Here is a 13,304-nt window from a genome sequence, read left to right on the forward strand (position 1 = left end):
AGCAAGGACTCAGCCTCGGTAGCCAGCTCTACCCACTGAGCTACCCGGGCCCCAACATTTTCTACTTCTGCGGTTTTACATTATAAGTATTCAACTGGCAAAACACAAGGTGGGGTTAATTGTGAAGCACTCACAAAAAACTCAATGTATTAGTCACTGAGATTTGCGGTGACTGTAACTAGTTCACCAATTTTGACATTTTTAGTCAGTGGATCACTTTTAAATTATGGGAGTAATGGAACAAGAATGAGCAGCCACAGTGAGCTGTGAAACCAAGGCAATGAAACCAACTCCTACTACTGCACTGTTATCGCTCTGTTGTTGTGTGGAAAACTATGCCAATTGTTTGTTTGACTGCACTGTAAACAGATTCATCTTGCCTTTGTTGTATTTCTGCTCTAGAAGTGTTGACTGTAGTAGTAAACCACACTTGCTGTTGCCACCAGTTACCATGGATGTCGCCAAATCAACCAGGATGCCTTGCAGGGACCTCTGTATCTTTTCCTGTCCTCTACTCAGTGTAACAGGTCTGTTGTTTAGGTATTTTCAGATTCCTGTCACTCCAGGACATAAAAACCCGCTATAACAGAGCCCAGGCACTCCAACGTTGTTGTACAGAGTAATCTAACATGGTCTTTGGGCTCACTGCTCTGAGGTAATTTATTTCCCCAGCTGCCTGCCTAAGTGGGAACCAGATACAACGTGTTATCTCTGACTCTCTATCACAAGAAATTGAGCCTCACTATCTGTGTAAATAAACCACATGGCACATTTTCACACACATACACATGTACGCATGCTATGAGCTGCTTCATGTTGCCTGAGTTTACATCACACTCTCAGCGCCTGAGGTTTTCCTGCAGGCAGAGAAGGGAGGAAACCGTCTGATGTATGTCTCAGGGCTTTGGCGATCAGGAAAGGAAGGAAGTGACTTTCTACTGTTTAGTGTGAGCGTGTAAAGGGGTTGTGAGCCATCTGCTCCACAGTAGCTCAGGTGACTAGGACAAGAGATGAGAAGAAGATGGGAGCAGGCGGCCTGCTCTGTCTACATGCCCACTCAGACTGGAAGAATTATGGAAGACTGGAAGGCGACTTAATCCTCTGCCTTTGCTCCCAGTCTGACCAAGAGATTTGCCTCAATCACATACACACAAACACACAGTGCGCAGAGGGAGGATTGTAATTGATGAATCCCCAGGTTTTCCCTCCTTTGAGCAGATGTGGAACCCTGGGATATTTATAGTCATGTGGAGACCGGTGTCTGGTAGCCAGTGTGTTCTCCTCTCCTCTATCTATCCTGCTGGATATCCCCTCAAATCCAATAAGTGGTTCCTCATTCTCTCTGAGAGAAGAATTGGTCACTGGGGTATGTGAAGATGGAGGCAGAGCACAGGAGGATGTAGAAATCCATTATGGAGCAACAGAGACTCTTGGACAGCCTCAGATTGAAGTTATATGGAAAAATAAATATGAAACAGGAACCAACATCTCCATTTCCTTTTCAAGGAGGGCTTATTATGTCTACACTTTGTTTGTTTTAGAGTGTTCTGGAGATAAGTGGCGGTTAATGAAAAGCGGAGCGGAGTAATTAGTGGCGCACATTCCTTATGCTCGGTGAAGTATTAAAGGTCCAGTGTGTAACATTTAGGAAGATCTATTGCCAGAAATGAAATATAATATTCATAGGTATGTTTTAATTAGTGTATATATTCACTTGAATATAGGGATCTTTATGTTCTATTCTATTGTTACCTTAGAATGAGCAGTTTTTATCTACGGAGGGAGCGAGTCTACGATGTTGAACCGCCATGTTTCTACAGTAGCCCAGAACAGACAAATCCAACACTAGCTCTAGATAGGGACTTTCATGATTATTGCGAGTTTCACAGCAAATGTAGTTATTCCGTAGGTTGCAACTTGCAACTTCACCACTAGATGCCACTAAATCTTACACACTGGGCTTTTAAACAGCAGTCTCATTTAATTTACATGTTAGGGCTCCAAACTATTCCCATAAGACTAAAGGAAAAGCTATACTGTAAGTGTCATTCTAATAAGGATCAAGACTTTATTCAACTATAATTGATCCAGTTGTCAGTTGTTGCCTTTGTGTTCCAGTAAAAAGACCCCTGTGTCGACAGCGCAGCAGGGAGGATGGTACCAACCAAAGGAGCTTATGCCTCCACTGCAGAGTTCCTTAATGCTTTCTGGGGGGAGAGGGGGAAGTGGCACAGGGGGTGAGTCGGGTAAGTGACACTGAGGAAGTGTGTTGTGTGTGGGCGTACAAACGACGCTGTCACTGAGCTGGCTGTGTCGGGTGGCAGCGCAGCAGGGGAGCTGGCTGGGGGTCTGAAGCTGAGCTGCGGAGCGTGTCACTCCACTGGCCCATTAATCATTCCCAGCCTGCCCTGCTTTAGCGCCTCAAAGGGGCTCGATGTGTACGCACTAGGTGGTCCTGATGCCACCCTGCAAGCCCCAGCAGTCACCTCCATGTAGACAGACGGTGGACACAAAGAGTAGAGCATCCACATATACACACAAACATGTGCATCTTTTTCATCTTGGATCAGTGAACAACAAGGAAACCCACGAACAAACTAAAACAAACAGCCAAGAAAACAAACAATTTGAACTGTCCCAGTCATTTGGGATCCACTTACTGCGTCATAAGATGTTGTCTGTTAGTGTGCACAGACAAATGAAATGAATGTCAATGAAACAGAGCCCAAATAATAGCATTGCCCTTTTACAGTCACAGTTCATATTCACTCACTCTACTCACTAAATAAATTAATCAGTAGTGACTAGGGGTGTAACACAAAGCTACATTCTGTATCTGTATCTGTTAATGTCACAAAATATCTATATTCGTATCTTTTTTAGATTTATACCATAGTTGAAAAAAGTCTACATTGCTTCATTTTCTGTGTGTATTCTGCTCACAAATATATAAAATAACATTACAACAACAATGTTGTATGGTTAATGACCTATTTTAGATAACAGCTTGCTCATTGGGTTCTATTTCATAATTTAAAAGAATGTGCATGTGCATGCATCACTAGGAGGTCCACATGAAAAAGAAAATAAATTTTGTTTAAAGTGTGTATATATATTTTTTCCTTTTAATTAGAATTTATTGGTAAAAATCTAAAAGGTCCAATTTGGCCAATTTAAATGCACTTTTAAGACAGTCCCCAACTTCAAATAATCAGTTTACCGACTATTTTCAAGTCATGCAAAGAGATAAACTGTGAACTCTGAAAACTCATGCACTGAACATCAAATCCGGTAGATATGTAGATATATATTTATATATCTATTGTTATAACAAGATATTTTTATGTTTTTATTAGTGTACATCCCTTATGATGAAGTGTGCATCCATGTTACTGTTAGTAATCATGGCTGACAGAGTTATCACCTTTCAAATGTTAAACACAATAATCTGTATATGTCCAATAAACCCACTGTGTTCTCTATATGTTCCATACTGGTCAACATTCATGCCATGATATCCAACAACCCATGCATGAAGGATCCGAACATAAATCAAAGCTAACATACCCCTCTCACAACATTGAGTCACCTCTCCAAACCGCCGTCCACAACATAGCAGAACAAGATTTTTCAGTGTGCTCTTAAAAGCCTGAGTGAAACCTTTCTGGCACAAACCATCATGTCTGTCTTGAATTATGAGCTCAACAAAACAAAATCCTCAAAACATGCAGTCTTTACCCAGAGGACACTGGCTTGTAGCAGAGCATAGATTTTTTTTAAGATCCCCCAAATACATCTCTTTGTTTTATGGTTTGGTTGTATACAGAGAAACCACTTACCAAAGTCACATAGGCTTATGTTGCAAGAAAGACTGGAGGCGACACAGTAAAGGCCAATTTCAGAAGTATTGTTCTCCGTTTGTAATTGTGACAGAGTTAAAGGATGTTTTAGGATATGTCCCAAAACTACGCCCGCAGTTATCGCTGTTAGTGTGTGAACAACATCGCAGAAATGTAGTCCCTCTGAGCACAGCTTTTTGGTATGTCAGTACATAGCTGGGTGACCTGTATAAAAGAATCCCTGTTACATCTCCTATGTTGAAGTCATGTCTAGTTGTTGTGTTTTTTATGCTGGCTGTGCTTTATGCATGTTTTTACCCCATTCACTGCAAATTGTCTTTTTATCATTGCCGTCACTTTTCTAGAACATACCGTAGATTAACGACCATCCAGGCATCTAACACACTGTTAAGGTTACGGTAATTGAAAAGTAAAAATATGAAGCCTAAGAAAGCAAAGAGCAAGAGGAGAGCAGCAACTGCAGAAGCAGTTTGGGCAGAATCATCACAAAACACTATTTTGTGAGAGACTGAAAATGATTGGATATATAGATATGAGACAAAAAAAATAATCAATATATATTGAGTAACAGATTGTGAATTTGGTTATTTTTTTAACTAAAATCTCATTTCAATCTTCATAGAACTGCAGTAGTACACAAAGATAAGACAGAAAATAATATTTCAATGTTTAATTGTGTATGCTTTGGAAAATGGTCAGTAGTAATGCAAAGCAAAGCTGATTTGTTTATTGACTAAAACGTGCAAGACTACCGTCTTTTTAAAGTGTCTCAAACTTGATGCAAAAACAAAAGTCCAGTCCATTTTTATGAACGGGAGAGCTCAGCCCTATGCTCAGATGTTTCACACAGGCAAATCTTGAGCAATATCACTGTGACTGATTTGCAGAATAATTAGTAACAACAAAGTTTGCCTCAGTCCCTGTCACTGACAATGGTTTCTGTCACATTTTCCAAAAAGTCCATCTCCAGTTTTCTGTTGCTGGTTTAGGTCAGTTTGTCTCCAGAGGAGGTTGTCACGCGACTCCTGATTGTTATAGAGAGTCAGTTTTGCTGACATTGTTAGATACTTTCTTCATGCTCGTAAGAAAAACACACGAGGATAATTAGATTAGATTTTTATTGACTGAAACGGATTGGTTTAATATTGTTATGCTTTAGGGTCACTATCTCCTGCCATTACTTTCTCTGAACTCCTATTGGTCAAACCTTTTGATTTTTCCTCTCCAGCGCCCCCGAGCTGTGCTCAAGCATGGACATGTTCTGGATGACTGAGACTTGTCAGTCCATCTAAACGGCACTCTGCTGGATTTTCAAGGGACTTTTCATGCTGCTGTAATGCCGAAAAAGTTCCTGTATGTCTCCTAACCTGCAACACACCTGTTTCCTGTAAACCACTCCAGAGTTTGTGTTTCTTTTCACCTAATATATTTTTCCTCCACATACTAGTGTTCATTCTTATTTTCTTATTACTTCAACTACTATTTCCATGTAATCTTTATGAGATGCAATTTGTAGTGTTGCACCCAGGTCTTGGTCTTATTTAGACTACTTGCACAGTACATCTGAAGGTTGTAATGTTGTTAAGGGTTGTTGTGGACCCCGGGGGAAATGACTGTTACCCCTGTAATCACTAATGAGGACCCAAACAAACAGCCCACATCAACAACAAGAGGCTTACAATCACATTTATTTGTTTGAAGTTTTCGCTTATTCAGTAATACATTCCTTTCAGCCAGGTTTTTATTTCTTGCACGACTTCTTTAAATGTTTACTACTGGATGTCGACAAATTTGTGTTTGTCATGCTTAAATTCATTTCTACAGGAGACATTTCTCTTTGCCTACCAGAGCGAAGTCAAAAGTCAGAACCTAAGGAGCTGATGAAGACTCATGCGTGCTTCAGTATGACATGCTGTCAAGGGTGTTGAACCAAGGTGTTCTTCTTCTAGTCTGTCTCATCACTAAACTACTTTGCTTCTTTATTCATCCTCTGATAACTTAACGTTATAACTATTGGTTACATTACTTTTGCAAATGCAGCCTGTTTTCATTAGTGTATTATACAATATGTTAGGAGCATGTATTATACAATATGTTAGGAGCATGCATTTAAACATGAGACCCATCAAAACAGAAGTCAACAAAACAAAAACAATCCCAGAATTACCCATGTCCTCTGGCCATTGTTGACTAGATTCATGTGAGAAATCAAAACCCTCAAATATGTCTCAGCTTACAAATTAAATGGAAATGGCTGACTGTCCCCTGGCGCTGGCACACAGTTGATGGGCCAGAGAACGACAGCGAGAGAAAGATGGAGCTACAGGAGGAGATGAGGGAGACAGAGCAACTTCTATTACAAGAATATCCATGACATCATGCTTTACAGAAATTCTTCTCTCCCGTCACATGAATCGCTGCCGTGGAGCTGAAATGAGACCCAGATGGTGAGCAGGCCTGGCCTGGCCCAACCTGGCAACCCAGGGGAGGCAGGCAGCACATTCACCGTCAGCAGAAACTGTGTCAATGGTCCTGGGCAGCCACATGGACAATGACTGGTCCAGCACGGAGATGCTGTCAGCCTGCATCACTACATCTTGTGCTTCAAATCATCAATTGTAAACTAAACTGCAAAGATGATCTTAGATGTGGCGTGTTTCTGTAAAACAGACCATGTTAAATGTGGTGTCCTTGTACAATAATGGTCTGGTTTCCTCCTGCCTGTACCAGTGTTTCCTCTCTTTCTCTCAGCTGCTGTCATGCAAGTGGTCGTAGTTCAAAGAAAAAAATTAAGCTGTTTTCTCAAAGCACTCTTGTCTTGACTGATTTGAAGTCTAGATCAGTGGTTCCCAACCATTTTTTCTTAAAGAGAACCCTTTTCTTTTGTTAAGTAAAGTGACGACCCCTGACATATTTTATAAGAGACATATTTTATGGATATTTCATATTATATTGAATGCATAACAGTCACAGTTCAGAACAACAGATAAACTGTACAATTAACCCAAATAGTGAACACAAAGTTTGAGCAGATTTCCCGTGAATATGGATCAAAGATTAGTTTTCCTGATATTTTTAGGAACTTTTTATAAAATTGTCTATGTTAGTTTTTTTTTAACAAACATATATATACTTCATAGGGTTCTTTTTTGAGAAATTCTGTGGTTTTTTTTTTCTCCTTGACACTTGATCATTGTTCTTTTCTAATGCAGGACGAGGTAAAGAGCGAAGGCGCTGTGAATATAGTGTTCAAACTGTGCTCTTATCCTGTGATATTTTCTATCTTAAATAAATAATAATTTTAACTTCAAAATAACAATTTAATTTACAAAGTAATGTAGTCTTGACCAAAATCAATGAAATGCTGAGATATATGCCTACTGTATATATTTTTGAAAGTTTTCTCGTGCCCCTTAAAATAAGAAGGCCTTGCGAACCCCTGTGAAGCTTTGGCGACCACTAGTGGAGATTCCGACCCCCAGGTTGGGAACCAGTGGTGTAGACCAGTGATTCATAACCAGGGGTAAGATTGGTGAAACAAATAGACATTTAAAATCAATTTAAACACATATATATATATATATATATATAAACATACTGAGTTGGCTGTAAGCACCTGAACACCACACGTTGCAATTGAGAGTGTGTAAACTAGTTGACTATAGAATATTAAGCTAAAGATAATGGATAGGTGGTTAAAGCTGTGTCCAGAGTACTGATAAAACCAACCAGTTCAGTTGTATGAAAACTTTATTGTAAGAGTATCCACTTTTATACTATATATTGAAAAGGATTAAACATCCTATTTTAAATTTTAATTTAAAATTCAAATGAACACATTTGGGTCCTGACAATAAAGAGATACTGGAGTTCATCTGACAGGGCTGTGGGGGAATGTCTGATAAAAACCTTGGTAGCCACTGGTCTGGACTTGACTTTTAGCTTGCTATAATATTCATTTTAACTTTCAAACACCCCCTCACATTTGTGCTCCAAATATCTTCCACCATATTTATCATCAAACCTGCTGGTTCTTTAAAAAATTGTCAGCATGCATCTATATTCTGCTCTCTATTTTTAGAGCTGTTGGAGAGAGTACCAGTATGTGCTGTGCAGACTGGGAGCAGAGCCAGTAGGCAATTGATACAATCATATCCTAATTCAGCTACCTTGTGGGTGGCAAACACGTCGTCTCTTCCTCACAAAGATTTGTGTGTAGGTTTAATAAATGATAAAATACTTTGAGAAGAGCACAAAACAATATGCTCTCTACTAAGACAGACAGTAGTGTGATCAAAGATTCACAGACAGGATGACTTGCTCTCTTTTAAATTTTCTGTCATATCAAACGCATCTAACGCCAGATAAACGCCTGCCAACGGTAAGAGCAGACAGGTGAAGGTGAGAGTTTCCTCTAAAAGCACATCAAAAGTGTAAGGCAGCCAGACTGATGGAACCTCCAGCTGACTCTCAGCCATTGTAAAACAGAACATGGCATGGCAGAGTGACAGCAAAAACAAAGTTCAAATTGAACAAATGTGCAAAATTACACATATGAGTGACTAAGGCTACCATTTTCAACTTGCCTCAAAACCCACTTGGCAAGCAGGAGTTTCCCACAGTTCCCTTCACAGCCCATCAGTCAGGCCGGAGAGGAGCGGGGGCCTGACTGTCAGGGGTCAGTGCTACGCTGAACATGGAGAGAATATGAAGCAGCTGCCTGGGACAGGAGAGCCTGACGTGTCACCATATGTGCGGGTGTGTGTGTGTGTGTGTTTCTCAACTTTATTCGAGTCTTTACATAAATGATTATGTGTCGTGGTCAAACATTGTCATGCATTAATGTATTAAACAAGTGTAGAGCTTTTCATTTGCAAGTTGTATGCCGCAGTGGGTTCAGAAATATTTGAAAGGGGGAATACGTTTATAAAATTAACAAAAAATATGTTAACACTCACATTTAAAGCCCTGGTTGTTGGCAAAAACTTCACATTAATAATAGTTACATTAGACTAATAAATAAATACTAAATGAACAAATAATAGGAATAATTGCAGCTCCAAATAACCTACAGCAGCCACCTGGACATAGACATTGTAAAGCCACTCCCCATCTACTTTGCGACTGTAGTTGTTTTGTGTCTCTTTGTGGTTGTTTTGTGTCTCTTTGTGGTTGTTTTGCATCTCATTGTACTCAGTTTGCATATCTTTGTAGTCATTGTGCTTCTTATTGTAGTCAGTTTGCATGTCTTTGTAGTTATTGTGCACCTCTTTGTGGTCATTTTGCGTCTCTTTGTGGTCATTTTCGTGTCTTTTCTTACTCATTTTATGTTGTGTTTTGCCTCTTATTTTGCATCTCTTTGTGGCTGTGAAGCATCCCTGTCTATGTAGTCATTCTACTGACTTTCCAACAAGAAAAGTTCACAATCGGCTCCATTTGGCCATGATACTAACAAGCCAACTATTTATCACCTTCTGACTCATGGTGGCCCATGCTACCCCTGGCCACCGCTGGCCACCCCTCCAGCCCCAGCCCTGATTTTATGGACAAATTTGTAAGTCAATCAACTCCAGCGAGGAATGTGAAAGTTGCTGCTGCCAACACAAATGCCTCTTGACAAAATCATGGCAACCCCGCATGCAAAGTCATGGGAAATTGTCTCACTTCCTTGATGCCTGCCACCAGCGAATGAAAGTACTCTCCCATAAGCACACCTCTCCTCAGTATCTGAATGTCCTACAGCAGGAATCCAGGCAGATCATTAGCACCAACCACTGTGCATCCCCACTGCCAGACCATATGGACCCACAGCTCAATTAAAACAACCCTCCCCTGGGTCTTCTTCTTTTATGCTTAGGTGTCAGGCCCCCCTTATTATTTCTTCTTTGGAAGACATGCTCAGTCTGGCTTTTCTGCGGTTTTATCTGATGACACGCTCACACACAAAAAGCGGGATGGTGAAAGGCGGCATCCGAGATGGATGCCACAAGTGACAACCTTTTGTTTTAGTAAAATACACTGAGATGCTGGCTTTGCAGAGGCAAAAGGCGGAGGCCAAGGGGAACAACTTGTTCACTTGTTCCGTTTGGTGGAGCAAACCATGGCACCGTCGGAACTTGTTACTTTTCCAGGTTTGTTTCGCTGTGGCTCAGGGGGGCTTGAGCTGTTGATATAAGCCCCCACCCCCCCGCTCTGCTGAAAATAAGCATCAAATACACTCGCTCGGTGCTGCTAGAATAAAAAGTCAGATCTGGCTTCAAATGACGTCGCGCTTTGTCCTCCTCTCTGAATAGTTTACTGGCTCTAAGGTGGCAGTTTATACTCTACGTGCCAAAAATGTCAATAAAACCGCCGTAATCGCCCATCCGATCTGTAATAGCACCTGCTTAAGGAAACACAACACGCCCCTGCAGTCTATCTGTACAGCTGCAATGTTTCCTTCCTATTAAACCACTACTACACTCGGAAACACGGGTCAGAACGCCATTACGCTTTCGGACCAGCGCACTTTGTTTGCTGAAATGACTTCCTGCCATTTCTTTTCTTCTGAGTGTTGATAAAAATCAATGGTCAACAAAGTGCATACATTTCTTATTGAACAAAATATATAGCTTCTGAAACTTGGGAAACAACACTTAAATTATTCTCTTTTATCTTGGCATAGAGGAGAATACTCGGTTTGAAAAATGTTTATTATGACAGCTTAATTGTGCATTTAGGTTTCTTTTCAATTTTTATAAATATAATATCAGTTTCTCTTACAAAATAATATTACTGAATGCAACAATTTATTTAAGCTATTTCCATTTTATTTAAGCCTAAATCTTACTTAATGTATTTACATTTAAAGAATGTATTTTATGTAAATATACGTCACATTCTTCTGTGCTTGTGTCAGCAGTAGTTTATTTTTGTTGACATATAAAACGTTATAATAACTCCACCGAGGAGACAGTTTGATTTTCGAACAAGTAATTTCATCTGTTTAATTAAGTTTAAATGTTTCATTGATGAATCAGTCTCTTGATTTTAAAAATCACGCTAGTTCTTTTACAGTTTAGGTCGTGGGGTTTCAGCTTGAGGCCTTTTTCTCTCCCTTTGCCTCAACAAAAGATTTATTTAGTCACAACCAAATTAATTATGATCTAATTTAAGGTCAGACCACCACCATCTGTGTCTATAGCATAAACATTTATTTAGAACAAAATCAAGACAAAATCAAAAGCATTATCTTTTCAGACTAGAGTTGTTTCTGTATTTCATTCCCAGTAAGAAAATAAAGTAAATACAACATTTACATTAACGAATAAACGTCAGGCTGGTGCGTCATTTTGTGCGTAACTGCAGGATATAGTGATTATACTGACTTACTACAGCAGCTTTTACAGGAATCGAATAATATAATTAAGTTAAAAAAGGTCAAATAATTCCACCAGGAAGGACAAAAGAGAGGATGACTTACCGACACACTCGTTGGCCTCTCTGGCCGTGGCGCGCTGCCAAGGTCGGTCATAGTGGAAAGGTTTGCACCTGTCGCACTCCGGTCCCGCCGTGTTGTGTTTGCACTCACAAACCAGATTCCCCTCTCTGTCCTTGACGCATTTTGAAGCGTGCCCGTTGCACTTGCACCGTCCCCCGACCTGCAGGTCCGACACGGCGTAAAAGTAGGAGTCGCGGGCCAGTTCCGAGTCGTCCTCGTTCTCGTCCCCGAAAGTGTGAAGCCGACTGAAGATCACCTTGATGTCGGTGGCAGTCACCCAGTCCTGCAGCACCGGGGAGTTGTCGAAGTCGTGCGCCGACGGTCTGCCGTCCAGGGTGCTGAAGGCGATGAGTCCACCTGTCAGAGGGTGCATGTCCGTGTGGGAGTCCGTGCAGATGGCCTCTTGCTCATTCTGCTTGGTGATTGCTGCCTTATTCTGCCTGTTGTACATTTTCTTGCACTGGGTGGAATAATACTGAAACGGCACCCACGACTTGCCATAGTCCATGGACTTGTAGATTGCCATCGACTCAGGTCTGGGTGAGCAGAACTGCAGGCTCACATAGGTGACCTCAAACTTTTTCCCGAGCGACAAGGTGAGCGTGACGTTCTGCGGGTACTGCACGTAGTTTTCAGACTGCCAGCAGGTGAGGTTGTGAGGGTTGTTGAGGTCTGTTAAATACGCAGGAGGGTGAGACTTCTTGGGGTCCCCGGCGTCGCACGTGTGACAGTCCCTCGTCCTCTCCTCTCCCTTCTCGGTCACCACGCAGTACCTGGCGGTGGGGTTGCCGCAGGTGCTGGATACGCGCACGTCCTTACCAAACGCGGAGTTAACGAAGTCGGGGATGCATCTCCGAGGGTTCCCGTTCTCGTCGTAGCACGGGTCTGGAGGAGAGGACTGTGCAGCAAACATGCTCAGCCCGTATCCTCCAAAGACCCCCTTGGTTAGCGCAGAAACGGTCACCAAGGTGACCCAAACCTCCAAAATCCTTTGCATTGTAATCCGTGCACCGCAGGGACTCTTGCGCTGAAATGTGATGGAGACAAAATCATCAGAGTTAATGACACTAGAGTGAAGTGAAGACAAAACCAAGACGAGCATACAAACAGTTGGAATAAATGATGCTCAGATTGATAGATGGAAAACTTGGACGCACAAGCGAAGCATGTAACAGACTAAATGTGAATAAAATATTCTTACGAGGCAAAGAAAACTCCACCCAGGACACTACCTCCAAATAAACTGCTCAGTCTGAAAGTGTAGCACAACTCCTAAGAATTTGGAGAACAACCTATCCCGTTTACGCACGGAAAACTGCTGCTGTAGTACTTCAGCCTTCCCCCCCCTCTGTGAAACAATCCCTAAATAAAAATAAGATATGGCAAAAGCCCAGCTGGCTCCGAGTCTCCCTCTGCCTCTGTCTGTCCACTCAGTTACACCTCTGCCCACCTCTATCTCTGTCTGTCCCATTCCCTCTCTGTTATAATAGAAAAAAAGGGGGTCCGCTCACTCAGAGGAGAGGAGTCGGAGCCTTTTGAGTGTCTGTGCGGAGGGAGAGGGAGCGGCGACCTCTCCCGGCAGACTGTGTGCACTACATGTTAAAGAAATACTCAACTTCAGTCACAATTACGCGGCTAGTGGAGAGAAATATGATTAAATGAAATCTTGTGATTTGAAGATATAATAAGGGTAACACGTGTATTTATAGCGTAATTGTCCCTTAACACGTGACACCTTACCTTTCCTTTTAATAATTATTTTATTTTGTCAACTTGCCATAATTACTGTAACAAACACTTATTTTGAAAGTGCATAGTGAATTTGTTGCACCATTTACTGAAATACAATCTGTACATCTGAACAATATTAACTCTAAACTGGGGGAAAATATTTTTAAAACTAATAAGGTCAGTGTCACTTCTTCCAAATAATTTGGGCTCAAATAACACAATTTAATATAATT

General features: G+C 41.2%; 1 protein-coding gene across 1 annotated transcript in view; it reads right to left on the bottom strand.

Moving 5' to 3' along the window:
• Positions 1-12,795, bottom strand: part of LOC118322539 (netrin-1-like) — a 42,649-nt gene extending 29,854 nt beyond the window's left edge. The window contains exons 1-2 of the mRNA XM_035654245.1: positions 12,542-12,795; positions 11,323-12,367 (exon numbers count right to left, since the gene is read on the bottom strand). Of these exons, the coding sequence (XP_035510138.1) occupies positions 11,323-12,337 (1,015 nt within the window). The 5' untranslated portion in view covers positions 12,338-12,367; positions 12,542-12,795. The remainder of the gene's footprint in view (positions 1-11,322; positions 12,368-12,541) is intronic.
• Between the last annotated feature and the right edge of the window lie 509 nt (positions 12,796-13,304).

This window comes from Morone saxatilis, unplaced genomic scaffold (genome assembly GCF_004916995.1).
Source record: "Morone saxatilis isolate NCDOM2014 unplaced genomic scaffold, NCSU_SB_2.0 Contig14, whole genome shotgun sequence".
NCBI lineage: Eukaryota > Metazoa > Chordata > Actinopteri > Moronidae > Morone > Morone saxatilis.